This window comes from Eumetopias jubatus, unplaced genomic scaffold (assembly GCF_037043125.1).
Source record: "Eumetopias jubatus isolate StellerSeaLion01/CBP00866 unplaced genomic scaffold, mEumJub1_p1.0 scaffold_6, whole genome shotgun sequence".
Classification (NCBI taxonomy): domain Eukaryota; kingdom Metazoa; phylum Chordata; class Mammalia; order Carnivora; family Otariidae; genus Eumetopias; species Eumetopias jubatus.
Window position 1 is genome coordinate 132,636,628 of NW_028274812.1, and position 26,450 is coordinate 132,663,077.

The window sequence follows — 26,450 nt, forward strand, 5'->3', positions numbered from 1 at the left end:
CATTTAAAGTAGAGCATTTTGGGAAACTTGATGATTCCAGGACTGGAGCAGGGAAATACTAGTTGGATTTGGGTTCTTATCATATCAGAAAGTGAGAAAGCAATCAAAGACTAATGCAATCATATTAAAAGTTCATAGAAATTAAGTAGGATAGGCTCCCACCAACCAAAGATGGGAAAATTTTATCTCAAAAAGAGAATAATGGCTGCAATTTATAGAAACATACCAAATATATAAAAATGCATAAGTTCAGAATAAGATAAGCATGTCCATTCTTGCCACTTCAGTATTGTACTTGCCACTTCAGTTATTGTCCTAACCAGGGCAACTGGGAGAAAAAAGGCAAGAAGGAAGGAAGGGAGGAGGGGAGAGAGGGAAGGAGAAAGGAAGAGGGGAAGGAAGGAAGGGAGGGAGGAAGGGAGTGGGGAAGGAGGTTAGGAAACTGTGGAGAATCTGGAAATTCATATGTATGCTGGTAGTGTAAGTGTACAAAGTGCAGTCACTTTGGAAAGGAGTTTGACAGTTCCTCAAAATGTTAAACACCATATAACTCAGCAATTCCCTTGGGCAGATATCTGCCCCAAAGAAATGAAAACATACATCCGGGGCACCTGGGTGGCTCAGTCCATTAAGCGTCTGCCTTTGGCTCAGGTCATGATCCCAGGGTCTGGGATCAAGCCCTGCATTGGGCTCCCTGCTCAGCGGAGAGCCTGCTTTCCCTCTCCCTCTGCTGCTCCCCTTGCTTGTGCTCTCTCTCTCTCTCTCTCTCTCTCTAAGAAATAAATAAAATCTTAAAACAAAACAAAACAAAACAAAACAAAACATACATCCACACAAAATCTTGTATATAAATGCTCATAGCAGCATATTCATAATAGCCAAAAGTGGATACAACCCAATGTCCATCAACTGATGAATGGATAAGCAAATTATGGTATATCCATACACTAGAATATTATTCAGCAATAAAAGGACTGAAATACTGCTCCATGCTACAACATGGATAAAAGTAAAAAACGTGATGTTCAGTGGAAGAAGCCAGTCACAAAAGGCCACATATTGTATTATTCCATTATATGAAATACCCAAAGTAGGCAAATCTACAGAGAAAGAAAGTATGTTAGTGGTTGCCTAGGACTTGGAGGGAGGGACCCAGTAGAATGTGAATGATTATTAATAGGTACAAGGTTTCTTTTGGTGATGATGAAAGTGTTCTAAAATTAGATTATGGTGATGGTTGCACGATTCTGTAAATATACTAAACACCCTCGAATGTTGTATTTTAAATTGTGAACATTATGGCATGTAAATTATGTCTTAATAAAGCTGTTTTTTTTAAATTTTTTTAAAAGATTTTATTTATTCATTTGAGACACAGAGATACAGAGAAAGAGAGAGAGCATGAGCAGGGAGAAAGGCAGAGGGAGAAGCAGGCTCCCCGCTGAGCCAGGAGCCCAATGTGGGGCTTGATCCCAGGACCCTGGATCATGACCTGAGCCGAAGGCAAATGCTTAACCATCTGAGCCACCCAGGCGCCCCATTAATAAAGTTGTTTTAAAATTTCATGAGTGTATATAATGCCATACATTTAAAAATAATGTTGATTACCCATGGAGATTGGTAGGGTATTAACTCTTACTCTGGAAAGAATCAAGCATTTTTCCTGTTTATCCTTTCAAACTGCGCTTTTGGGTAGCAAAACAGTTATAGTTGAAAGGAAAGTATTCATTATGGGAGAATTACAATTAATAAAGGCAGAATGTTATAGAAATAGGAAATTACCATATTGAAACCCTCATGAGTAATTTCAAGAAGGAACTGAAAAAATAACAGTATTTTAGATTCACAAGAAAAGTAACTTGAAATTACAGAACTGAAAGATAAAATAACGAAAATTAAGAACTCAAAATAGCAGTTTAGATACAGCTGAAGAGAGGATTAGCAAACTGAACAGCAAATCAGAAGAATGATGCATAGAGAGACAAAAAAATGAGAAGTAACCTACTAGAGGGTAAGAGACATATATGATCAAATGGTGTCCTTGTAGAAGGGGAGAGAAAGAATGGGGCATAGCAATATTTTAAAAGATAAGGTTGAAAGGGAATATAACCTTAGATGCTGAGGCCACCATTTTAGATAAGCATCCTGGGCCATACAGAAGTAGATGAGATAGTAGATTTTCTGAGGAAGAATAAAATCTGGGATCATGCTGTTTCTAGAGAGATCAAGGCAGAGACTTAAAGACGGTAGTCCTGTATCCAAGAATTTTTTCAGGTCTTATTTCTGGTCCTTAGTGATGTCCACCTGTATTTCCCATTCTTTGGTTTCTTTAATCTTTATAATAAATTCCCTGTCACTTAGCTTTTTTTGTTTAAAGTGATGTTTTAAAAGACAAAAGCAGTATCTTTTTATTGCTTTATTTCCCTGGTGAGACATCCTTCTTCTTTTTTTAAGATTATTTATTTATTTATTTGAGAGAGAGAGAGAGAGAGAGAGAGAGAGGGAGAGAGAGCACAAGCAGGGGAGGGGCAGAGTGAAAGGGAGAAGCAGACTCCCTGCTGAGCAGAGAGCCTGACGCGGGGCTCAGTCCCAGGACTCTGAGATCATGACCTGAGCTGAAGGCAGGTGCTTAACCGACTGAACCACTCAGGCGCCCCCCTTCTTTTGTTTTAGACCTTTGTGGAAATGACATTATTGTTTTCATTAACATGTATGCTCTTTGCTTTTGGTTTCAGATTATGGAAGCATCTTTCTATTCCAGTATACAAAGAGCTTTTGTATGTTATGAATGGATGTGGGATTTTATTGGATATCTTTTGGGAATTTATAGAGATAGTCATATGGATTTTTTTATATCAACTTATTTTTGTTATGGTTTACATTAACAGATCCACTACTGTTATATTAGCCTTATCTAACTGGACTAAACCTTACTCATTTATGGCACAATTATTCTTTAATTTTTTAATTTTTTATTTTATTTTATTATTTTTTAAAATTTAAATTCAAGTTAGTTGACATATGGTGTAGTATTGGTTTCAGGAGTAGAATTTAGTGATTCATCATTTATGTATAACACCCAGTGCTCATCCCAACAATTCAATTTATGAATATCCTTTTAGAATCTGTGCCTGTTTCATTCATTTGGACACTAGTCCTTATCTCTCTTTTTTTCTCTTGTTTTAGAATAAAAATTGTGTAATGCTTATAAGATGAATTAGAAACTCTTCATCTTTTTCTCTATTCTGCATAGTTTTAACTCACATCAGGTTTATTTATATCTTCCTTAGGAAGATAAGAGTCTCTTCAAAATCCATCTGAAAGCAGTGTCTTATTTTGGGGGTAGTGCTTTGAAACTTTTTCAGTTTTTTTCTCTTAGCTAAGGGTTATTTTCCATTAAGTTTTCTATCTCTTCCTGGTTTTACTCTGATGATTTAAAATTTCCAGGCACTATCCTATTTCATCCAGATTTTCAAACACATTCACAAGGAGTTGTTACATAGAGTAGTTTCTCCTGTATGCTATGATTATATGTCTCTTCATTTCTAATGTTATAGATTCATGGTGGTTATTTTTTCTTTTTTTCCTGCACACAGTTGCCAGGGATTTGTCTTTTTTGCTGGACTTTTAAAAACCCAAAATCTTGATTTTTATTTATCAATTATACTTTTTGTTTGTTTTCTAATTCATTACTTTTTGCCTTTATCTCTACCAATCCTTTTTTTCTACTTTGTTTCAGTTTATTTTGTTCTTTTCTGAAAATTAGTTTATTTAGTTAGTTCCTTAATTTCTCATTACTTTATTTTGATATTCTTCATTTAAGCATGAGTGTGAAGCTCGATACCTTCTCAAGAGAACTGAAAACATTATTTCCAAATCCTAGCTATGGACCTGCATTATGTTATCTTACTCAAAGGAATCAATCTGAGAGAATTCACATGCAAATATGTGGTTAAATCTGTAAGAGGGAAAAGCTTGCTGTTAGTCTTGTAAATTAAAAAGATGTCTTTCTATGAAAACATCAAGAAGTATGAATGACCATGTTTCACTTTTGTTATTCCCACTTGATTTTAGGATTATCCAAATTCCCATTTCCTAAAACTGCTAATTCAAAAAAGGTATGTTCCCCCAAGGAACTTCTTGCCTTTAAAAGCCTCACCCCGCTTAACCAAGAATCTTTCTTATTAATATTATTTGACAGCTCTCATGCCTTTTTGACCAACCAGTTCTCCGAGTTCAACCACCTTTGTGCTGAAACATTTTAAATATCTTATAATGCAGGAAAGTGATTCATTTTAATTGAAGAGAGCTCGTTCAGAGTTTCCAAAATGAAAGTTGAGCTTGCACAAAGAAAGCCTCAGACAGAAAGGCTAATTTTTCATAAACGACGGCAAAGGGGACACAGAATGGATGCCTGTCTGTGACCTTAGCGTTTGTGGTTTCTGCCCAGGAGTTCAACACCCATTCTTGATTGTCCTGTGACTCAGCCGAATGAATACTTGCACGAAACAGAGGCACACAGCAGGGGAGTTCTTCATGAGTTTAAATTGTTTAGAGTTTCTTTTGTACCTATAATTCACAATTTAAACATTCTCCAGGGCATTTGTTTCTGTGTTCCTCGGGCTTAACACTGAGGCCTTTGAGAAATTCCTATGTGTGATTACGCGGCGAAATGTCTCCTTAGCGTGGGAAAGAAGGCATGGGGACGGAGAACGGGACTTTGTGCCCTGAGAACACGTTTCAGAAACTCAGAGTGAGGGTGGGAATCCGGGGAGAGAAGTGACTCCTCCAGAAACTGAGAGAGGAGCGTAAAACAGGTGCCCTGGTAGTAGAGAGGATGTACGGGAGGAAAGAGCCTGGGCTTCCGAATTGGACAGAGGTGTGAGTAATTCCTGAGTCATGAAGAAGTTATGAAAATTAGTCCAGTGAAGAAGCATGGCAGTGTGTGCCAAGCGGAGAGGTAGCATGAGCAAAGTTAAGAAGGTGTGAAGTGGCTGATGTGTGAAGAGGGGCATGGCTGAGGGAAGTGTGGGCAGGACAGGGTGCAGGAGACGAGGCTCTGGTCAAGGAGGACCTTGAATGTCACACCAGGAGAACATTGGGGTGTCCCTGCAAGATGGCATAATCACACTGGTGTTGGAGGAAAATCACCCTGAATGCAGGACGGAGCACAGATGGGAAAGGGCAGGGTGCATGGAGGAGGCTCATTTAGAAGGTCCTTAACAGTAGTCTAGCTGAGCAGGACAGTACCTGGCAAATGAGGGACAAGCCGTAGAAGTGGTCGTGAAAAGCAGACAGGTTCTATGATACCAGAGGCAAAAGGCTATCACTCTTGGCCACTGGTTGGATATAGAGCTTGAAAGAATGGAATGAGTTTTGATTTCTGGCTTCACCAACATTGTAGGTGGTAATGCCAGTGCAGAGACAGACCGCATCTACAGAGGTTGTCTGCAAAATGCAAGCAGAGTGGTTATGTGTGTTTGAAGGTGTGAGAAAAGTAGAGAAGGCCTGCACTAGCCCCATGCCAAATGACGGGGGGGTGGTGTGGCCAGTGACCAGAGGCTTGTTAAGTAGCGTTGGGACCCACCTGGAGGTGAGGACTGTGAATGGAACTGTCTGCATGACTGTATGATTTTTTTCCACAAGCTTGTGAAAGAGGTGGATGCTGACACTTGCCTGGCATGGTCAGATGTCCCTTAGACCAAAGCAGGGAAGCACATAGATGCAGAAGCATCCCATCTGACAATAACCAATTGGTGGAAGAAACCTAACTGTCTTTATCAATAGATGGTTAGATAAATAAAATGTGGCAGATCCATACAATGGAATATGATTCAGCCTTAAAAAGGAAGGAAATTTGGATGCAGGCTACAACATGGATGGACCTTGGGGGACATTATGCTGCGTGAAATAAGCCAGTCTCAAAGAAGACAGATACTGTGTGATTCCATTTATACGAGGTTCCTGGAGTAGACAAATTTGTAGACAGAAAGCAGAAGGGTGGTTGCCAGGGGCTGGGAGAGGGGGTAGGTGTCGAGTTGTTATTTTTTATTTTATTTTATTTTAAAGATTTTATTTATTTATTTGAGAGCGAGAAAGAGCACGAGCCAGGGGAGGGGGCAGAGGGAGAGGGAGAAGCAGACTCCCTGCTGAGCAGGGAGCTGGACGTAGGGCTCAATCCCAGAACCCTGAGATCATGACCTGAGCCAAAGGCAGACTCTTAACTGACTGAGCCACCCGGGTGCCCTGAGTTGTTTAATACAGAGCTTCAGTAAGGGAAGATGAACAAGTTCTGGAGATCTGTTGCACAACGATATGAATATACTTATCACTAGTACACTATATACTTAAAAATGGTTAAAATAGTAAATTGTATGTTACGTGGTGTGTTGGTTTTTTTGCCACAATTAAAAAAAAAAAAGACATACTACAAGCAGTAAGGATGCGTAGTTTGATTTACAACTGTAAAAAAAGGTGTCCCATCTGACGCGGCTGAGCTGGGTCATCCCTCCCTTACCCCTCCCCTCATTCACCTTTGCCTGTCCTGGGGCCAGCTCAGCCTGGTGTCTCCTCTCTTGACACCTGCTAACTGACTTTGGCCATCACCTGAGGATTCACACTGGCTTTCTACAATGCACTTGATTTTTCCTGTTGCCTCCCCAGCACTGACTCAGGGAGGGAGGATATTGGGTTTTGTTCTCAGCAGCTGTGGCTGGTGAATGACACAGGTGACTGATTCCTCTTGTTAACCACACAAATCTATCTTATAACATTTAGCAGAAGGTCACCTCCACGATTCACTTACGCACCACCATATTTTATTAAGGGTTGAGAGAAGCTTAGCGGTGCATTTATATCTACTTTTTAAGATAAACAGATCAGTGCAAGAGGAAAGTAAGGAGAGAAGCATCAAGAACGTTCAAAGTTAAGGATGTTTCCCTGAAATGCATGTTGTAAGGTTGGGTCAGGTAGAGAAGTGAGCCTCGCCTTTGACTCTGAAAATACTGGGGATCACAGCTATGAGAAAAACTCATGGTTGTACAGTCTACCGTGTTCACAAAACTCTTTCAATAAATGCCTGTTGGTATATATCCTACCCTGGCCACTCTTGGGCTCTGAGAGCACAACAGTGGACAATACAGGAAGGATTTCTTCTCCCAGGAGATCACATTTTTAGGTAGAATTAGAGAAAAAGGCAAGAAGTATAAGAGCTAATTAGAAGAGTTCTGAGAGGGTTAAGTGAATGTGCTAGAAGGTGGCTGGGAGGGGACCTTGGTTTGGGAGGTTAAAGCAGCTGAGCTCTGGGTGACGATAAAGAGCCTGATCTTGACTATCTGGGAGGGAGCCGCAGGGCAGTGGGACAGCTAACTTTGGCTTATTTGAGAAACATGAAAAGACGTTCCTGTGATTGGAACATGGGAGGCGAGAGTGAGTGTGGTCTGAGCTGAGGTCAGAGGTCAGCACTGGTCATGAAGGGCTTTACAAATCAAGGTTCGAATCAAAGGGCAAAGAGGAGGACAGGAGGGCACTGAGCAGGCGGATATCAGGCTGTGATTTATGTTTCTAAAAGGTTGTCCTGGCTGCTATGTGGTAATTGCATTGTAAAGGGCCAGTGTGGGAACAGGGAGGCTGGTTTGGGGACATTTGCTACCATCTAGGAGAGAGATGACTCTGGCCTGGATTATGTTAATGGGACTGGGTCAAGAGCGCTTAGGGAAAAGAGAGATCAAGCCCTGGAGCCCTCCAACAAGCAGGGCTTAGCGTTTAGGAGAGCTTAGCGTCTCTAGGTCTGAGACCCGAGAGAAATATCTCAGGGGGTCCTTATGAAGGGACACTTGTGAACAGCGGAATTCTCAAAAGCATCACTACATTGTCCCTTCCTCCCCAGGCCGCCTCCTTCTGCCCCTTCCCGTGCAGCCTGCAGGTTTGCAGGGGTGTGGGTTTGCAGGGGTGCAGACCTGGTGCCTCTCTCACTGCCCAGCAACCGAGGAGTCTCCGGCCCTTGTCACGGGTGATGCAAAACCCAAGGAAGTGTAGAGACTGGGAACAGCGAGCGAATTCATTTGAAGGAGGTGGGGCAGGTTGTTCTGTGGAAGATCAAGAGGAATGCGGCACTAGCCGCTGGATAAAAACCTAGAGTAAAGATCAGATTCCAATCTGTTGGGCAGATAATCAATGAAACCAATGCACCTGTGCAGCAGAGATGAAGGATAACAATAGAAGTGATGCTCTGTTTCACCGCAGAACTCAGACAAGAAAGCCCGCTCGGTTAGAAGAGCGCAGTTTGATTCCACCACACCCTGACTTTCATACAGTTTACTCTGTCATTTCCCCCTCTCTTTTCCTTTTTCATACATAAAGGAACTGGCTTTTGTGACCAGGTCTATTGTGTTATTATTCATTTTTTACTAAATGGTTATTGATGTATTCTATTGACATCTGAAGGAAATGGGAGTGGAGGAAAAAAGCTTTCTGTAAGAAGACCCTTTAGCAGTGTGCTCATTCAACTTTTATTTTATTATTATTTTTAAAGGTTTTATTTATTTATTTGAGAGAGAGAGTGGGAGCAGGGGGAGAGACAGAGGGAGAGGGAGAATCTCAAGCAGACTCTGCGCGGAGCGTGGAACCCCACGCACGGCTCCATCTCACGACTCTGAGATCATGACCTGAGGTGCCCCTCAACTTTTATTTTTATATGTCATTAAATTATTTTGCTCTCATTGCTTGACAAGCAATAACAACAACAAAATCCTTGGCGTACTTTATTTGATTGGAGAATTCTAACCTATTTCACTTATCATTGTAAAACCAAGGACAACTCAAACATTTTATAGTCTTTTGTACATAGCTGTTACATAGAGGGCAATCTGTTTTTAAGTCAGAATAAATTTCTCTAAAGGAAATGAATCCCGGGTAACTTTTATTTCAAGTCAAATGTCTTGTTGTTTAAATGAACTTCTTGTTTAAAATAATAATATAGGGATACCTGTGGATCATTCGGTGAAGCATCTGCCTTCAGCTCAGGTCATGATCCCAGGGTCCTGGGACTGAGTCCCACATCGGGCTCCCAGCTCAGCGGGGAGCCTGCTTCTCCCTCTCCCTCTGCTGCTTCCTCTGCTTGTGCTCGCTTGCTCTCTCTGTCAAATCAATAAATAAAATCTTTAAAAAATAATAATAATATAAAGAACTCCATCACTGGGGCACCTGGGTGGCTCACTTGGTTAAATGACCGACTCTTGATTTCGTGTCAGGTCATGGTCTCAGGGCCGTGAGATCAAGCCCCACGTTGGGCTCTGTGCTGATGGGGGAGTTTGCTTGGGATCCTCTCTCTCCCTCTCCCTTTGCTCCTCCCAGCTCAGTTCTCACGCTCTCTCTAAAAATAATAATAATAATAATAAAATCCATCACCCCATCAGTAGAACAGTGAGGCTGTTTCATCAGGGTTTGACCCGGATCAAGTCTGGCAGAGTTGCAGGTGTGGCTGAGCTGCTTATCTCTGGGGTTACCCCAAGCGAACATTCATCACCTCTTCCACGCTGTAGTCACCGTGACCTGGGGCTTGGAGGCACTGCCATGCCCTTGGATGCTGTCAGTGGTCATTGTCCTGGAACCTGGGGGATGAGCCAGAAGGCTTTCTGAGGTGCCCTGAAGCCCAGAGAATGCTCGCTAGGGCCCTGCTGACACGAGGGCTTTCCTGACAAGAGTCTTCAGGAACTTTGCAAAATGCCTCTTAGTTGCCCTACCTCTGCTCTCTTCCAGGACAAATGACAGCAGAGGCTGAAAAATGGGAGATTCTTACCTTTCCTTCATCGGGTTTGTGGTGTGTAATAGGACATTCTCCTATGAAGTTTGAAATAAGTCATGGCTGTGAAGAGACTTGTTTCTGATTTTCTGCTTTTGTTGTGGCCCCCAAACAAGGCTGGGCCATCTGGAAAGTTATATTTCCCCCTCTCCCTTTATTTCTTGGAAACTCAATATTATATTCAAAGATGTGCTCAGTTCAATGAGTACTTATTTTCTCTGTGTGTATTTTATTTTATTTTTAAAGATTTTACTTATTTGAGAAAGAGAGAGAGCGAGCATGAGCAGGGGGGAGGGGTAGAGGCAGAGGGAGAAGCAGGCTCCCTGATGTGGGGCTCGATCCCAGGAACCCGGGATCATGACCTGAGCTGAAGGTAGATGCTTAACTGACTGAGACACCCAGGTGCCCCATCTCTGTGTTTATTTTAATGGAATATCTGATGTGTAATATATTTCACTGTGTTTACAGAAGCAAAGTTACCTGAATAGCTTAAGCTCCCTCCACATTTCTGACCTTCCTCGATGAATCATACTTGTCTGGTTGGCCACCCAACAATTAACACACAGTTCATGCTAAATCTATGAAAACATTGATGTACTAACTTAGTTAGTCAGTGGATCCTAAGAGGGGATGTTTAGGTTTGGAAAAAGGTGTTTTGTGTGTTTGTTTTGTTTTTTAACTTCAAAATTATAGCCATGCATTTATCAAACAATTGCATGATGCTGACTGTGTGCCGACACCTGTTCTTAAATATTACAAATATTTACAAATATTATTACAAATATTAACTTGTAACTTTAAGCTTTGTTATGAGCCTATGACACAGATACTATTATTATACTCATTTTACGGATGAGGAAATCAAGGCTTGCAGAGAGGAAAATAGCTCAAGATCACACAGCTAAGAGGCAGAGATGAGATTTAAACCCAGATTCTATTGCTGAGGCCAAGCTCTCAGAGGTAAAATCGAAGTGTTGTTGTTTTTAAGGCATTTTATTTGGACATAATTCCAAATTTACAGAAAATTTGTAGGAAGGAGAATAGCACACTTTCCTGAGACTCCTTGTGCTTAGCACGTGTAACATTCTTTTTCTGAGACATACATGTCTACACTGTGTCCCTTTACCCCAGAATACTTCAGTGCGTATTTGCTGGGAATACAGGTGTTCTCTTCCAAAAGTAGCATATTTATCAACCTTAGGAAATTTAACATTGATGAGATACTTCTGTTAATTTACTGTCCATATTTCAATGTTGACAATTAACCCAGTAATAAGGTCCTTTACGGGGGCACCTATGTGGTTCAGTCAGTTAAGTGTCCGACTCTCGATCTCAGTCCAGGTCTTGACCTCAGGGTCATGAGTTTGAACCCCGTGTCGGGTCTTTTATTATTTCCTCCAGAATGGGATGGATCCAGATTCGCACCAGGTATTCTTTCTTGTTGTGAGGTCTCTCTTGCCTCTTTTAATCTGAAAACATTCCATCGCCTTCCTTTGTTTTGTATAAGATTGATATTTTTGCAGAGGATGTATCCCCTCTCGCCTTTGAAAAATAGAATGAGCATCCTTCATCTTGTGTTTGATGTTTCATCATGATTAGGTGAGGAGATTCAGTCTTACAGAAGTGATGTTGTGACCGTCTCAGGCGCTCATCTCTGGACACACACGATGTCCATCTGCCCCTCACTGGTGGTGTTTCGATCGCCCTGCTCTGTCAAGTGGCTGTCTGATTTCTCCACCATATAATTACTATTTTTCCATTGCAGCTAATAAGCGGTCTGTGGGGAGACTGAAGGATGTTTCTCTGCCACGTGGAAGCACCAGTCACTAGGGGAAGTATATGTGTGTGAGGGTAGAAGGAAGTCCTTCCCTCCATGGGAATGTGACCAGAGTGGGGATGTGCTCCTTCCACCTGTAGCTGGAAAGTTTGCACATTTTTTGTTATGAGGCTTCCAGACGTCACGGGGCATTCGATGTTTCTGGGCGCTGATGAGTCAAGCTTGCAGCGATGAAATAATAAAGGGGCTGTGATGCCTCCTGAAAGAACAAGGAATGGGAACCTCACCCTTAATGTTGGACACGGGATTTCAGGAAAGGGCATTGGTTCCTTGAGGGAAGACGGCCAGCAGTGGAAGTGGAAATCTGGACTGGTTTTACATCCCAACCTGGGAGAAGTTGCAATGAAAGATTGACTCAGGGTGTCAGAAATGGCCAGTAGAACCTGTCCCACCCCGGGACCCTAGCAGCAGGCAGACTGGCTGTGAGCCCAGTAGGACTGGCCCAGCCCATCCTCCTGGAGAACATCTTGACTCTGCAGAAGGGAGAAGCAGAGCCCGGGAGTCTTTACACACCCCATGAGCATCTAAGCTCTCTTACAGTCAAAATATTTCCCGTGAATACATGTGATAGTAAAGATAGTAGGCTACAAAGAGAGGACAGGGAATGAGTTAGGTAAAAAAGATTAGACAAAGGGAAAAGTTAGAACGCAGAGACTCAAGCCATAGGTTACTACATAGTTACTGACACTGGGTGTCAAATTTGTCTCTGAACTTCTTGCTAAGAAAGGCGAAAAGGAGAACATGATCTACGGGTTACAAAAATCCCACTTCCATGACAAAAAGCTTATCAGTTACTCACAAGAAAGAAAACATTCCTGATGCTTCCACATGAGTACATCTGCCTACAATTTGCTTACAGGTAATAGAGCTCTTCTTCTATTTAGGCTTTTGTCAGTTTTCTCTATAATTGATTTTTACCTCTAGGCCGCATGGTTGAAAGGTCTGTAAATGCTGTGAGGTATCAAGATCTGAGTGTCAGGATGGGGAAGAAACAGAAGTGCTGAGTCCCATCCAGAGAGTGCAGAGGGTGATGTAACAGCACCGCACACCGATTCTAAATCCGGGGACAGAGGGCTTGGTCTCATTACACCAACCTCTCAAGGGAGTACCCTGGAGCTGTGCCCACAGGAAGCTATGAAACATGAAATCCCACCTCAGGAACTTGCAGGCAGAGAAATCACAGCCCTCCAACAACCATCACCACCACCACCACCACCACCACAAGACAGGCACTGAAGTAAATGATGGAAAATCACTTACATGAAGGGAAACAAAGCAACCAACACGTATGAGTACTCTAAATCCTGCCCTTCAGAGGGATTTCAGTTTTTATTTGTTATCTTTAAAGGTCCTGCAAAGTCCTTCTGTTTCAAAGGGCTTCTCCAGTGTGGGATTGGTAGGGGGCAGTCAGGGAGTAGAGTCATTCATTTGGTGAGTGAACCAGTCAGCACACATGAATTGAACTCCTTGTGTGAGCCAGGCCATGAGATGGAGAAGAAGAACCCAAGATGCCCTAGATCTGAAATATACAATAGAATAGGGCGATGTGCAAGCAGAGAAATAATAGTACCACTCTGTGTTTGCAGAGCACTCCAGAATTATGTTAAAAGCTGTGGTTCATATATACAATGGAGTATTACTCAGCCATCAGAAAGGATGAATAGCCACCATTTGCAACGACATGGATAGAACTGGAGGCGATTATGCTAAGTGAAGTAAGTCAAGCAGAGAAAGACAATTATCATATGGTTTCAGTCATATGTGGAACATAAGCAATAGCATGGAGGACATTAGGAGAAGGAAGGGAAAAATGAAGAGGGGGAAATCGGAGGGGGAGATGAACCATGAGAGACTATGGACTCCAGGAAACAATCTGAGGGTTTCAGAGTGGTGCAGGGGTGGGTTAGCCTGGTGATGGGTATTAAGGAGGGCACGTAATTCACGGAGCACTGGGTGTTATACGAAAACAATGAATCATGGAACACTACATCAAAAACTAATGATGTACTGTATGGTGACTAACATAACATAATAAAAAAAAAAAGCTTATATTCGTCACATCGAGCAAGGTCTGCATTAGCATCCCCATTTCGAAGGCAGGTTGGTGGCCAAATCTGTTTGAGAAACCCCGTTGTCCTCCTAGGCTTTTTGTTTCCCCAACAAACCACAAGGGGGTGCTGTGTGAGGCTACCCTGAGGGCTCCCCAGTGAACTCTGCTTTAGGTCAGCAAAATGCTGGGCACTAAGTGAAAAGCTTCAGAACCTTCTAAGGTGGTGCCCAGATAAAGACATTGTTACCTGGAGTGAATGAGCACAGGCCATTTGCAGTGGCAGGGAAATAAAGGAGTCTTGGGGGGGCCCTTTCTAGTAAGGGCAGCCGCCTGGGAAGTGTAAACACACGAGCCCAGTCCACTTTGCGAACAACCGGACATGATAACTTTTCTCTAGAATGCTTTCCTCTGCACAACAGGCCCCCACAGGCCCTCTTCTGAGTGTTCTTTGCAGACCTTTTGTTTTCTTGCTTGTTGATTTTCCTTTTGCAAACAGGATTGGGGGACCCATTATTCAACTAAAACCTTCTTTTGTCAAATCTTGGGTTTTTTTTTTCCTAGTGTTGATTGGATGTCTAGACAGATAGGTGGAAATTATTTCCCCGGCGTGCGGGGGGTGGGGGTGGGGGGGGGAGGACAACCTTAACTAAGTTGTCCATTTACATTTTTACATCCTCCTAAAAATACACCCACACCAGTCCTTTGTCTTGGTATTTCAACATTGTGCAAGACTTGAATATGTTGCTTCTCTTTGCAATGTTTTAAAATGTCCCACTCACAAGCATTTTTCTTGGAGACTTCAACTTCTTTAATAGGGATTTAAATCACAAAGGGCTCAGGCAGTTCTGAAAAACCTCTGTTATGCTCCCTGGGTCATAAAGGAGACTCATAAACTGCTTTTTCATGGTAGCTGCGGGGGGAGGGAGAGATGGTGTCTGGTGTCTGATGGTATCCTAACTGCCAGGCAGTCCAGAGAAAATTAGGGGTATGTTTTCATTTAACATCATTCCTTGCTGACTCTTGTCTCCCTGGAAAATTGTCCGCGAGGAGACAAACGAGGGTGCCCTTTCTGTTAACTCAGTTTTCTTAATTATAGTTGTTAGGAGATGGGCTTAAATCGTGTTGTGAGGTATGGGCTCTTTCTTCCCTCCAGGCTGCAGAGGAATTTGTTTTAGAGACTGGTAACAGTAAACCCTGAGATAAAAGTCAGTATGCTAAATTTTTTTTTGGTTGCCCCTTGAAGGTTTCTCCCCTGTATGCTGGCCTGTACTCATTAAAATGCTCTCAAGGTTGTTTTTTCTTTTCTTTTTTTCAACCACAAGATCAGCATGTGCATACACGTTCAGGACCTGGGAGGAAAGAAGGTGGACTTCACAGAGTCTTCTCCTGATAGCTTGGCGTTTCTTGGAAAACGTTGTTCGCTCTCTCTTGTTCTTTGCCCAGCCTTGTGTTCAGCGCCAGGCTGGGAGAATGCTCACCATAGGCTGCTTCCGTGGAGATGTGGAGAACTTGGGTGCTTCCTAGCTCAGAAGGAGTCCACGTCTGTCCCGATGCCCAAACCAGAAACCCTCAGCCTCGCTCCCTCTCCATCGGGCGCCATGTGCAATGCATCAATCACGTTGATTCCTATACACCTGGAATCTGTCTGCTTCTGCCTCCTTTTTAGTCCAGGCTACCTTTGCCCTTTCTCCTAGAACTGATACAAGAGCTTCCTAACTGAGCTTTCAGGATCCTGGAGGTCCCTCCTCACTCCCCTCCACACTGCAAAGAGCTGTTTTCAGAACAAAGTTGGTATTTGTCTGTAATCATAATGGCGGCCTTTTCAAGAAGGCTTCCCGTGTGTTAAGCACCTCTTCCTGGATTAAATCCCTGGATAGGCCAGACAGTGTCTTGGACTGTATTTCTCCTTCTATCTATACGTATTTTATTTTCTATCACTTTCTTGGTTCCCATTTCAAAAGTACTTTTTTTTTAAAGCTCCTCATACGGGATTGACTTTCCGTTGGGCTTTTGTCTGTAATCTGCCTTAAATTGTTGAAAAGGCATGTTTACTTTTGGTTTCAAACAAAGAAAAGCAGAGAGCAGGTCTTCCCTTGCTTTCCTGCTCTGCTGGAGCCTCACACGTTTGCTGAGCAGATAAGAGACCCTGGCTGGGAGGCTGGGAGGCTGGGAGGCTGTGCGGCTGGGCGGCTCCTCGAGGTGGGACCGCTCACTGTTGCCTTGAAGGCACAACCCATCTCGTGGGTTCTGGCGGCCAGGCAGAAAATGTTCAATGAATAAATGAATCCTTGTTTTTCATGTCCTCTGGTGAATGGCAACCGTTCTTTTGTCATATTTCCTCAAAAACTGTGAAGAATGTAGATGTGGTTTATGACTTTTCCGACGAGGGAATGGGGAAAGTGCCTTTGTTTTCCAGATGGCTCTTGAACTAGCCCCAGGGTTGACACTAAAAAGCTGAACTTTCTTTTTTTTTTTTTAAAGATTTTATGTATTTATTTGAGAGAGAGGGAATGCGAGATAGAGAGCACGAGAGGGAAGAGGGTCAGAGGGAGAAGCAGACTCCCTGCTGAGCAGGAAGCCCGATGCGGGACTCGATCCCGGGACTCCAGGACCATGACCTGAGCCTAAGACAGTCGCTTAGCCAACTGAGCCACCCAGGCGCTCAAAAGCTGAACTTTCTGATTTGACCTTATTTTTGTGGGCCTTCCGGTGTTTATGTGAATTAACGGGTAATATTGGTTTGAAAAAAATGGAACGTTACAGTTAGTTGGGAAATGCTTTACCTCCTTTTTTTTAAAAAGGATTTTTATTTATTTATTTCAGAGACAGAGAGTGAGTGAGAGAGAGAGAGGGAGAACACGAACAGGGTGGGGGGAGGGTGAGGAGCAGAGGGAGAAGCAGACTCCCCGCTGAGCAGGGAGCCCCATGGAGGCTCAATCCCAGGACCCTGAGATCATGACCTGAGCTGAAGGCCGACTCTTAACCGACTGAGCCACCCAGGCACCCCTGCTTTACCTCTTTTTAAAATCAACTTTATTAAGCTATGACTAACATACTATAATATGCACCCATTTTGTGTGTGTAATATAATTTTGACAGATACCTGCATTTGCATAATTACCCTAAGATTCAAGATGTAGATACAGAACTTGTCCAGTATGGTAGCCACTAACCACATGTGTCTATTTAAAGATTTATTTATTTATGAGAGAGAGTGCACAAGTGGGGGGAAGAGCAGAGGGAGACAAGCAGACTCTGCACTGAGCGGGGAGCCAGACTCGGGCTCCATCCCAGGACCCTGGGATCATGACCTGAGCTGAAGGCAGATGCTTAACCAACCAGGCGTCCCATCACATGTAGCTACTTAAAATGAACTAAAATTAACTGAAATTAAAAACTCCTTGTTTGTACTAGTCACCTTTCAAATGCTCAAAAGCCACATCTGACTATTGTGTACTGTGTCGGATAGTGCACATGGCAAAACACTTCCATTATAAATCTACAGCACTGAAATAAAATATACTGATCACACCAGAAAGTTCCTTTGTGCTCTTTTCCAGATTATTCCCAACTCTCACCCTTGACTTCAGGAAATCGCTGATTTGATTTCTGTTACTAGAAAATAGATTTGTGTTTTCTAGAGTTTCATATATATGTACTCTTTATTTGGGTAGCTTTTTCTCAGCAAAATATTTCTAAGGTTGATTCATTCATGCTGTTACATGTATAATTAGTTCACTCCTTTTTATGAATTTTTTGTTTTGGTTGCCTTTTTTTTGTAGTTAACATACAGTGTTGTATTAGTTTCAGGTGTACAATATGATTCAATAATTTTATACATTATTCAGTGCCCATCTGATAAGTGTACCCTTAATCCCTTTCACTTATTTCACCTCCTCCCCACCTCCCCTATTAGTTTGTTCTCTATAGTTAAGAGTTTGTTTCTTGGTTTGTCTCTTTTTTCTTTGTTCGTTTGTTTTGTTTCTTAAATTCCACATATGAGTGAAAGCATATGGTATTTGTCTTTTTCTGACTTATTTCACTTAGCATTATAGTCTCTAGCTCCATCCATGTTGTTGCACATGGCAAGATTTCATTCTTTTTTAAGGCTGAGCAATATTCCATCGTGTGTATACACACACACACACACACACACACACACACACACCCGTCTGCATCCATTCATCTATCAGTAGACACTTGGGGTGCTTCCATAATTTGACTATTGCAAATAATGCTGCAATAAATGTAGGGATGCATATATCTTTTTGAATTAGTGTTTTTGTATTCTTTTGGTAAATAGTGTGATTACTGGGTCATATTGTGATTCTATTTTTAATTTTTTGAGGAACTTCCATGCTGTTTTCCAGTGGCTGCACCAGTTTGCATTCCCACCAACAGTGCACAAGGGTTCCTTTTTTTAAAATTTAAAAATTTTTGAAAGATTTATTTATTTATTTATTAAAGATTTTATTTATTTATTTGAGAGAGAGAATGAGATAGAGAGCATGAGAGGGGAGAGGGTCAGAGGGAGAAGCAGACTCCCTGCTGAGCAGGGAGCCCAATGTGGGACTCGATCCTGGGACTCCAGGATCATGACCTGAGCCGGAGGCAGTCGCTTAACCAACTGAGCCACCCAGGCACCCTGAAAGATTTATTTATTCACGAGAGAGAGACAAAGAGACAGAGAGAGAGAGTGAGCGAGCAGGGAGGGGCAGAGGGAGATGGAGAGAGAAACTTTAGCAGACTCCTCGCTAAGCTTAAAGCCTGACACAGGGCTCGATCTCACCACCTTGAGATCATGACCTGAGCCAAAACCAAGAGCCTGATGTTCAACCAACTGTACCATCCCGGTGTCCCACGAGGGTTCCTTTTTCTCCACGTCCTCACCAACACTTGTTGTTTCTTATGTTTTTGATTTTAGCCATTCTGACAGGTGTGAGGTGATAGCTCATTATGATTTTGATTTGCATTTCCCTGATGATTAGGGATGTTGAGCATATTTTCACATTGTCTGTTGGCCATCTGTATCTCTTTGGAGACCATGTCTCTATATGTCTTCTGCCCATTTCTAAATTGGATTATTTGTTTTTTGGATATTGAGTTGTAGAAGTTCTTTATATATTTTGGATACTAACCCTTTCTTGGTTATGTCATGTGCAAATATCTTCTCCCATTCTGTAAGTTGGCTGTTTTGTTTTGTTGATTGTCTCCTTTGCTGTGCAGAAGCATTTTATTTTGATGCAGTCCCAATAGTTTATTTTTGCTTTTGTTTCCCTTGCCTTAGAAAAGACATATCTAGAAAAATGTTGCTGTGGCGGATGTCAGAGAAATTACTGCCATTCACTCCTTTTTATCGCTGAATAGTATTCCATTGTATGAATAGACCACAATTTATTTATATACTCACCTATTGATGCCATTGGATTGTCTTCATTGCAGTTTTTTATGTGGACATGTATACTTCAATTTCTCTTGGGTAAATACCTATGATTGGAATTGCTGGGTTATATGGTAAGTGTATGTTTAACTTTATAAGAGATTGCCAAACGATTTTCAAAAATGGTTGCACCATTTTACATTCCTACCAGCAGTGTAGGGGTGTTCCAGCTGCTCCATCTTTACCAGTTATTACTGATAATTTGTTTACTTGTTCTATTAATTACTGAGACAGGAGTATCTAAATCTCTACCTATAATTACAAATTTTCCCTTTCTCCTTTTAGTTATATCAGTTTTTGCTTCATGTATTTTGAAACTTTGTGACTAGGTACATACACCGTTAGTAATGTTTCACTTTTTTTTTTATGAGTTGACCCTTTGTCATGAAATGTCCTCCTTTGTCCCTGTACTCAATTCTACTTTGGCAATATAACCACTCCAGATTTTTCCTTTTTAAATCACAATGTGCATGATACATCTCTTCCTATCCCTTTGCTTTTAAACTTATTTGTGTGTTTTTATTTAATGTAGGTGTCTTTTAAATAGTATATAGTTTAGTCTTGCTTTTTTTTAAAAAAGATTTTATTTATTTATTTGACAGAGACACAGTGATAGAGGGAACACAAGCAGGGGGAGTGGGAGAGAGAGAAGCAGGCTTCCCACTGAGCAGGGAGCTCCATGTAGGGCTTGATCCCAGGACCCTGGGACCATGACCTGAGCCAAATGCAGATGCTTAATGACTGAGCCACCCAGGTGCCCCAGTCTTGCTTTAAAAAAAAAAAAATCCAGCCTGAGAATCTCTGGCTTCTAATTGGAGTGGTTAGACCACTTACTTAAAAAAAAAAGTCATAATTAACAAAAGAATAAACTGTATATATTTCAAGTGTACAATCTGATGAGTTTTGACATGTGTATACCTGCGAAGCCATCACCACAATCAAGAAAATGGGCATTTTCATCATTCCCAAAAGTTTCCCCGAGATCCTTTGTAATCCCTCCCACCCTTTTCTCTTTGCGGGACAACACTGATCTGCTTCCTGTCACTATAGTTTGCATTTTTAGAATTTTGTGTAAATGGAAACATACCTTGTGTATTCTGTTCTGTCTGGCTTCTTTTACACATCATAATGGTTTTGAAATTCTTTCATGTTGGTTTTATTTCCATTTTTTTTTTTGGTTCCTTTTTGTCTCTGTGTAGTATTCCATTGTGTGGATATACCATGAGGTTTTATTCATTCACAGAGACGAGCATCTGGGTTGTTTCTAGTTTTTGGCTATTACAAATAGAGCTGCTATGAACATTCTTCTTCAAGTTTTTGTATGGACATATGTTTTTATTTCCCTTGAGTAAATACCTAGGAGAGGGATTCCTAGGTTGCATGGTAGGCATAGATTTAATATTTTAAGGAACTGCCCATCTATTTTCCAAAGCATCTGTACCATATCTCCCCTGTCCATCAAGCTGGTATGGCTTGCCTTTTTAACTTTAGTGACTCTGTTTGGTGTGTTTATATTTCAATTGCTTATTGCCCATTCATATGTCTTCTTTTGTGAGGTTTCTGTTCACATTTTTTTGCCCATTTAAAAAAATGTCATTGTCTCCTCATTCCGATAAATGTTCTTGGCTGATGTATATGGTGCAAATATTTTCTTCTGGTTTGTGGTTTGCCCTTTTGTATTTTTAACAGTCTCCTTAGAAGAGCAAAAGTTTGATTTTGATGAAGTCCAATTTATCAATTTTTTTCTTTTATGGCTTATTTATTTCCTTACTTATTTTTTTTTCTATGTAAGGAAACTTTGTCTACCTGAGATCACAAAGATTTTCTCCTATGATTTCTTCTAGAAGTATTACATTTAAGTCTATGATCCATTTCATTTTTGTGTAGGGTTTAAGGTAAGTACTTATTTTTTTCCACGGAGAGATCTAGTTGTTCCAGCAGCATTTTTTCAAAAGACTTCTATTCCCCACTCAAGTGCCTTGACACTTTTCTTGAAAATCACTTCATACTTATAGATGTGGGCAAAATGGTACAAGGTATACTCAAATACCTTACCTACAAATCTTAGTAGGATACATGTGTGAAAGAGTAGGCTAAGCATTAAAAATAATTTATGTGGTTATGAATCTCTAATTTTCATCAAAAATTTTTCTTTTACATGTATCATATGACCTCACTGATATGAGGAATTTTTAACCTCAGGAAACAAACTGAGGGTTGCTGGAGTGGTGGGGGATGGGAGGGATGGGGTGGCTGGGTGATAGACATTGGGGAGGGTATGTGCTATGGTGAGCGCTGTGAATTGTGCAGGACTGTTGAATCACAGATCTGTACCTCTGAAACAAATAATGCAATATATGTTAAGAAAAAAAAAAGAAGAAGATAGCAGGAGGGGAAGAATGAAGGGGAGTAAGTCGGAGGGGGAGACGAACCATGAGAGACGATGGACTCTGAAAAACAAACTGAGGTTTCTAGAGGGGAGGAGGGTGGGGGGATGGGTTAGCCTGGTGATGGGTATTAAAGAGGGCACGTTCTGCGTGGAGCACTGGGTGTTATGCACAAACAATGAATCATGGAACACTACATCAAGAACTAATGATGTAATGTATGGTGATTAACATAACAATAAAAAAATTAAAAAAAATTTCTTTTAACTCTTTCTTTTTTATGTCTCTTCCAAAATGAATTAAGTCATTCTCTTTGACTCTAAAACCTCATGAATGGCAACCTCCATATTATGATAGCAGAAGTCATTCTATCCATCACTTAAATGTACAGGCTTTTTGGTGAAGCTAAGCCTTGTTCCAGATATTTGGGTTTGGCAACGTTCACAGATCCCAGAATGTTCTTCAAATGTAAATACACTCTGAAGTGATAAAAAATGAAAAAATAAACAACTCTCAATTTTCCTAAAAAATCCAGATCTATACTATCAATACAATAACCATAATTTAACTTACTCTATTAGGAGTGCCCAAATATGCCAAAATGAAATTCTGTGACAAAGACAAGAATAGGGAAAAGAAAACCCAGTGCCTATGGAAATCAAGATCGAAAAATTTAATGATTTAAAAATAGCCTTTATATACAAGATGGGGAAGAGAGTAATACAGATCGAAATTTTGGTTTTAAAAACGTGAAATGTCACCACTTAGCTTAGAACAAGTCTGTCATCTCTTAAGAAACACACATTATAACAATGAACTCTATAGGGACACCTTTCAACTCCTGCGGAGTTTGTTTTCAGAAATCTCCTTTTTCCCCACATGCTTGCTTGTCATATAATGATACATTTTAATCATCTCTTGACAGAATGGGAACTCGGAGAACTACAATAATGGTTGTTTCGAGAAGCACCTTCTATGATGTTTTGCTGATTTTTTTCTCACACTTAGATCACACATTCTTTTCTCTTAAATCTTTTCCTGTTCCAGTGATTTGGTTGTTTAAAACAAGCAAGCTTCATTAAGTCAAGGCATATATTGCAAATAAAAACGTTTTCAAATAGGCTAGATGAGAACCATTCGATAAGAACTGGACTGAAATCCTATAGATAACGTGCTTCCTGACTTGTTAATATGTGAATACATTTACCCACTAGGTAGGAAGTATTTCATTTGCCCCAAGACCAGTCTGATAGCTCGTGCGTATGTCTGTGCTGTGCCAACACCAGCAGGTATAATAGGACAGACTATGGCATGGGTGCTGTGATGAGCTGTAAGATGGTGGTGGGCTGTATACACAGGCTCATGGGCCAGACAGAATTGTAAAGATTGGATGGACTGAGTGTCAGGTCAGCAGCTGCATGTTTTAAGGAAGGTGCTAGATTGAGCAATGAATTCCCTTAGAATAGGATGTGGCCTGGTGGCTCTAACCTTTAAGTGACCAAAGAACTGGGTGGTTTTCCTCAGGTAATGGAGGTAGTAGCACCTAAGTGAACGTTGAGAGTCAGAAGGCCCTCTACTTAACAACTGGCAGGTGGAACCTTCCCTTCTTTTTGTGGACAATGGTAGTCTGATGTGTCTTTATGAATTACTGCTGCAAATAATATGATTTTTGGAAATCTAAAAACACCCCTTGGAAAACCTCATGGCCAAGTCACTCATAAATGCAGATGATCAAAAGGCCCTGGGGAAAACATTTGCTTTCCTTTTATTGCGATGTCCTCTCTGTGTTGAAACAACCTAGCCCAAACTGAGGATATGGCCTCTACATACTTCTAAAATATCGGTGCTTGGGTTAACATATACTTCCTGAAATTCTCTCTTTTATATATATATATATATATATATATATATATATATATATATATATATATATATATATTCTCTCTTTTATAAAAGGGCTTTTTCAATCACAGGTGAGGCATTTTGCTACAATGGGCCCAAGACGGTCAATTTTGAAAGGGGTTTCCAAACAAGAACAAGTCATGCCATGCCTTGTTATTGGAAGGTGAACACTTATACGTATACTGTGCTTCCCAGACTTGGAAGTGACAGGCTCAGAATAATCGCTAATATATGTAGAGCAATATTACAACTAACTGGTATGTTTTCTAAAAAAAAAAAAAATGCAGCATTAGGACGTGCTTACTAAGGTGCTTCTTCATTCATGTTTTCTAATGGAATGTATCGGACAAACATCTACAAACGAACACCAATACACAGGCATACACACACACGTGGACCAGTTTCTGTACAGTTTATGCCTTAGATGCTTCTGTGTTTACATAAGAATCACACAGAAAAAAAAAAATTCCCCCTCTAGCTCCCTGAATTTCTGAATGTTGTCTAACCCATAAAATGTTAAAATAGTTCATTTTCATATAAAATTATCTACAAAAATAGATAACATTTACAAAAACCAGATAGCATTTCCAGTTTTCCTTAGTAGCGCACTCAGTCCCCGCTTTCCCTCCTTCTCCTCTCAGAAGGTGGCCATCTCCAGCAAAGAACGCTTGAAGAGCTGGGCATTCCTGGACAGGTCTGTCACTTGGTGCACCATCTCCTGCAGGGCCGTGGTGCTGGGGTAATGGAGGGCCGCCATCTTGGTCGCCATCACGATCGTCTTGAGCTGCTCGCAGAGCTGGTTGCTGGAGTTCATCACTTTGTTGCGAATGTCCTGGGCGGCAACCTGCCTTGTCAGCGTGTCCCCAATGAACACCAGTTTGTGTGCGCTCAGGATGACAAACTTGCTGTGGGCCACGAAGATGCGTGGCGGCTGGGCCGAGCTGACGCAGCTGAAGAGGGCGTCGATGGCGTTGAGGAGGGAGATGTAATGGGTCTCGCACTGGTCGTAGTAGAAGCAGAGCAGCTGACGATCCTGAGCGCCCACGCTGCTGTTTGTGGTCGGGAGGCTCTGAGAAGGCTTCCACTTGGAGATGTCATTCTCCACGGGCTTGGTGATTTCTTGTTCCAACAACTGGAACTGACTCAGCTGCAAGGGAGACAAGCAGATTTCGTGAAGGGGAAGGCAGTGTGCTGTCCTGGAAATTAACCAGGGCTTGGAGTTCAGGGACAGGGATTTCAATCCCTAATAAGTGGCAAGTGCCTATTAGATGGGAGGCTTTGCTTTCCTAAACTGTAAAATGTAGAGGTTGAGAAAGAGGATGGCTAAGGAATCCTTCAGCTCAGGCCCCTGTGGTTGGGTACTGGTCTCTTCTGCCCTAAGGCTGGAAGTCAGCTACTTTTATACTCAGCTCTGTTACCTGCACGTTTATGAAAGTTCCATGAGTTAACATTTACAAAGTGCTTAGAGTGGTGTTTGGTCTATCCTCATCTCTATGTAAATGTTTATTGAATGTTGAGTGGAGGCAAAGGAAAATCAAATGGAGGGATCTCTTTATCAAGTAAATCAATGACAGTTGGCTCCTTCTCTGGGAAAGACTTGACTCTGTCCCTTCCAGACTCTTAGATAAATGACCATCCATGACCCCTTTCTGTTTCTCCTACTCTTTCAGTCAAGATTTGTAAATGTTATTATGCAGCACTACGGGAGAGACTAGCGCCTATAAATACATGTGCAGTGTGGAAAAGAGCATCTCTAAGGGAATCTGAATGCTAATTGTTCATCAGAGCACTTAGCCACCCAGAGCTGTTGAAAGAAAAAAACCTCTCACAGAGTTAGACTCAATGAGTGTTAGCTTTCTTCTTTCCTTACTGCTCCCGGCTGGTGTATTATTTAAACTGCAGTTATAATAGTCTCATGCTATTCCACCAAATCTCAGGGGAGACCCTTCTTTTGCAGGTAATGACCTGAGCTTAGGACTCCACGATCTTCTGCTCCAAGGTAGAGCTCAGTCAGAATAGGGATAATCTCATCCAGCTTCTCCGCCAAGAAATGCACAGTGAGCTTTCCTTTTCAACAGAATCTGCTTTCTTCTTAGAAATTACTACAGTTTCAACAAGTTCCCTAAAGCCCTGCAGTCCTACTTGGCCAAATGCCAAAGCGGACATAAACAGATACAGGGTGATGTTTGAAGACATTTTGCTTATGCTTTTGCAAATATGTTCATAAATATATCATCTTATTAGATGGAGAGGTGGGGGAATTTTCTCATTTTATATAGAAGTAACTGAAGTTCAGGGAGGTTAAATGACTTGCCTAAGGTCACAGAGTTGGCTGGTGAGAAAGCAAGGATTAGAACTCTGGTTTCCTGGGGCGCCAGGGTGACTCAGTCAGTTAAGCAACAGACTCTTGATTCAGCTCAGGTCATGATCTCAGGGTTGTAAGATGGAGCCCCTCATTGGGCTCCGCACTCAGTGTGGAGTCTGCTTGAGATTCTCTCTCTCCTTCTCTGTCTGCCCCTCCCTCCACCCCACTCACACTCTTTCACTATCTCTCTTAAAAAAATAAATAAATAAAATATAAATATAAATAAAATAAAATATCTTAAAAAAAGGAACTCTGGTTTCCTGAGTGCAGTGTGACAGTTTGTGTCTCTACATGCCATTTCATTGAGGCATGTAAGTCCTCAATCCATTACTCTTTATTTTTATGCCCTGTACCAGCAATACTCATCATTATCAGCCCCACTCATGCCCAACTCTTGAGTGAACCTGCCTTGCCCAGATCCCTTGTTTGAGGGCTTGGATATATTTTGAACACATTTGATCTTGCCCTCATTCTCTTAGATTGGACCAAGAACAGCCAAGCCATATGCTTGTGTTGTAGGAGATAGATAGATAGATGATAGACAGATAGATAGAGATGGCCCAATCAGACTCTCTCTCTCTCTCTCTCTCTCTCTCTTTTTTTAGGAATTTGATGAACCACAGTAAGGAGCTATCAGCCGAGGATGCTGAGATGAAAAGCCATCTGT

General features: G+C 41.5%; 1 protein-coding gene across 3 annotated transcripts in view; it reads right to left on the reverse strand.

The window, feature by feature from the left end:
* Positions 1-22,174: 22,174 nt before the first annotated feature.
* NEDD9 (neural precursor cell expressed, developmentally down-regulated 9) overlaps positions 22,175-26,450 on the reverse strand; it is a 177,699-nt gene continuing 173,423 nt past the window's right edge. For all 3 annotated transcript variants that reach the window (XM_028107393.2, XM_028107392.2, XM_028107394.2), the window contains one exon: positions 22,175-24,565. In XM_028107393.2, the coding sequence (XP_027963194.1) occupies positions 24,056-24,565 (510 nt within the window). In that variant the 3' untranslated portion in view covers positions 22,175-24,055. The remainder of the gene's footprint in view (positions 24,566-26,450) is intronic.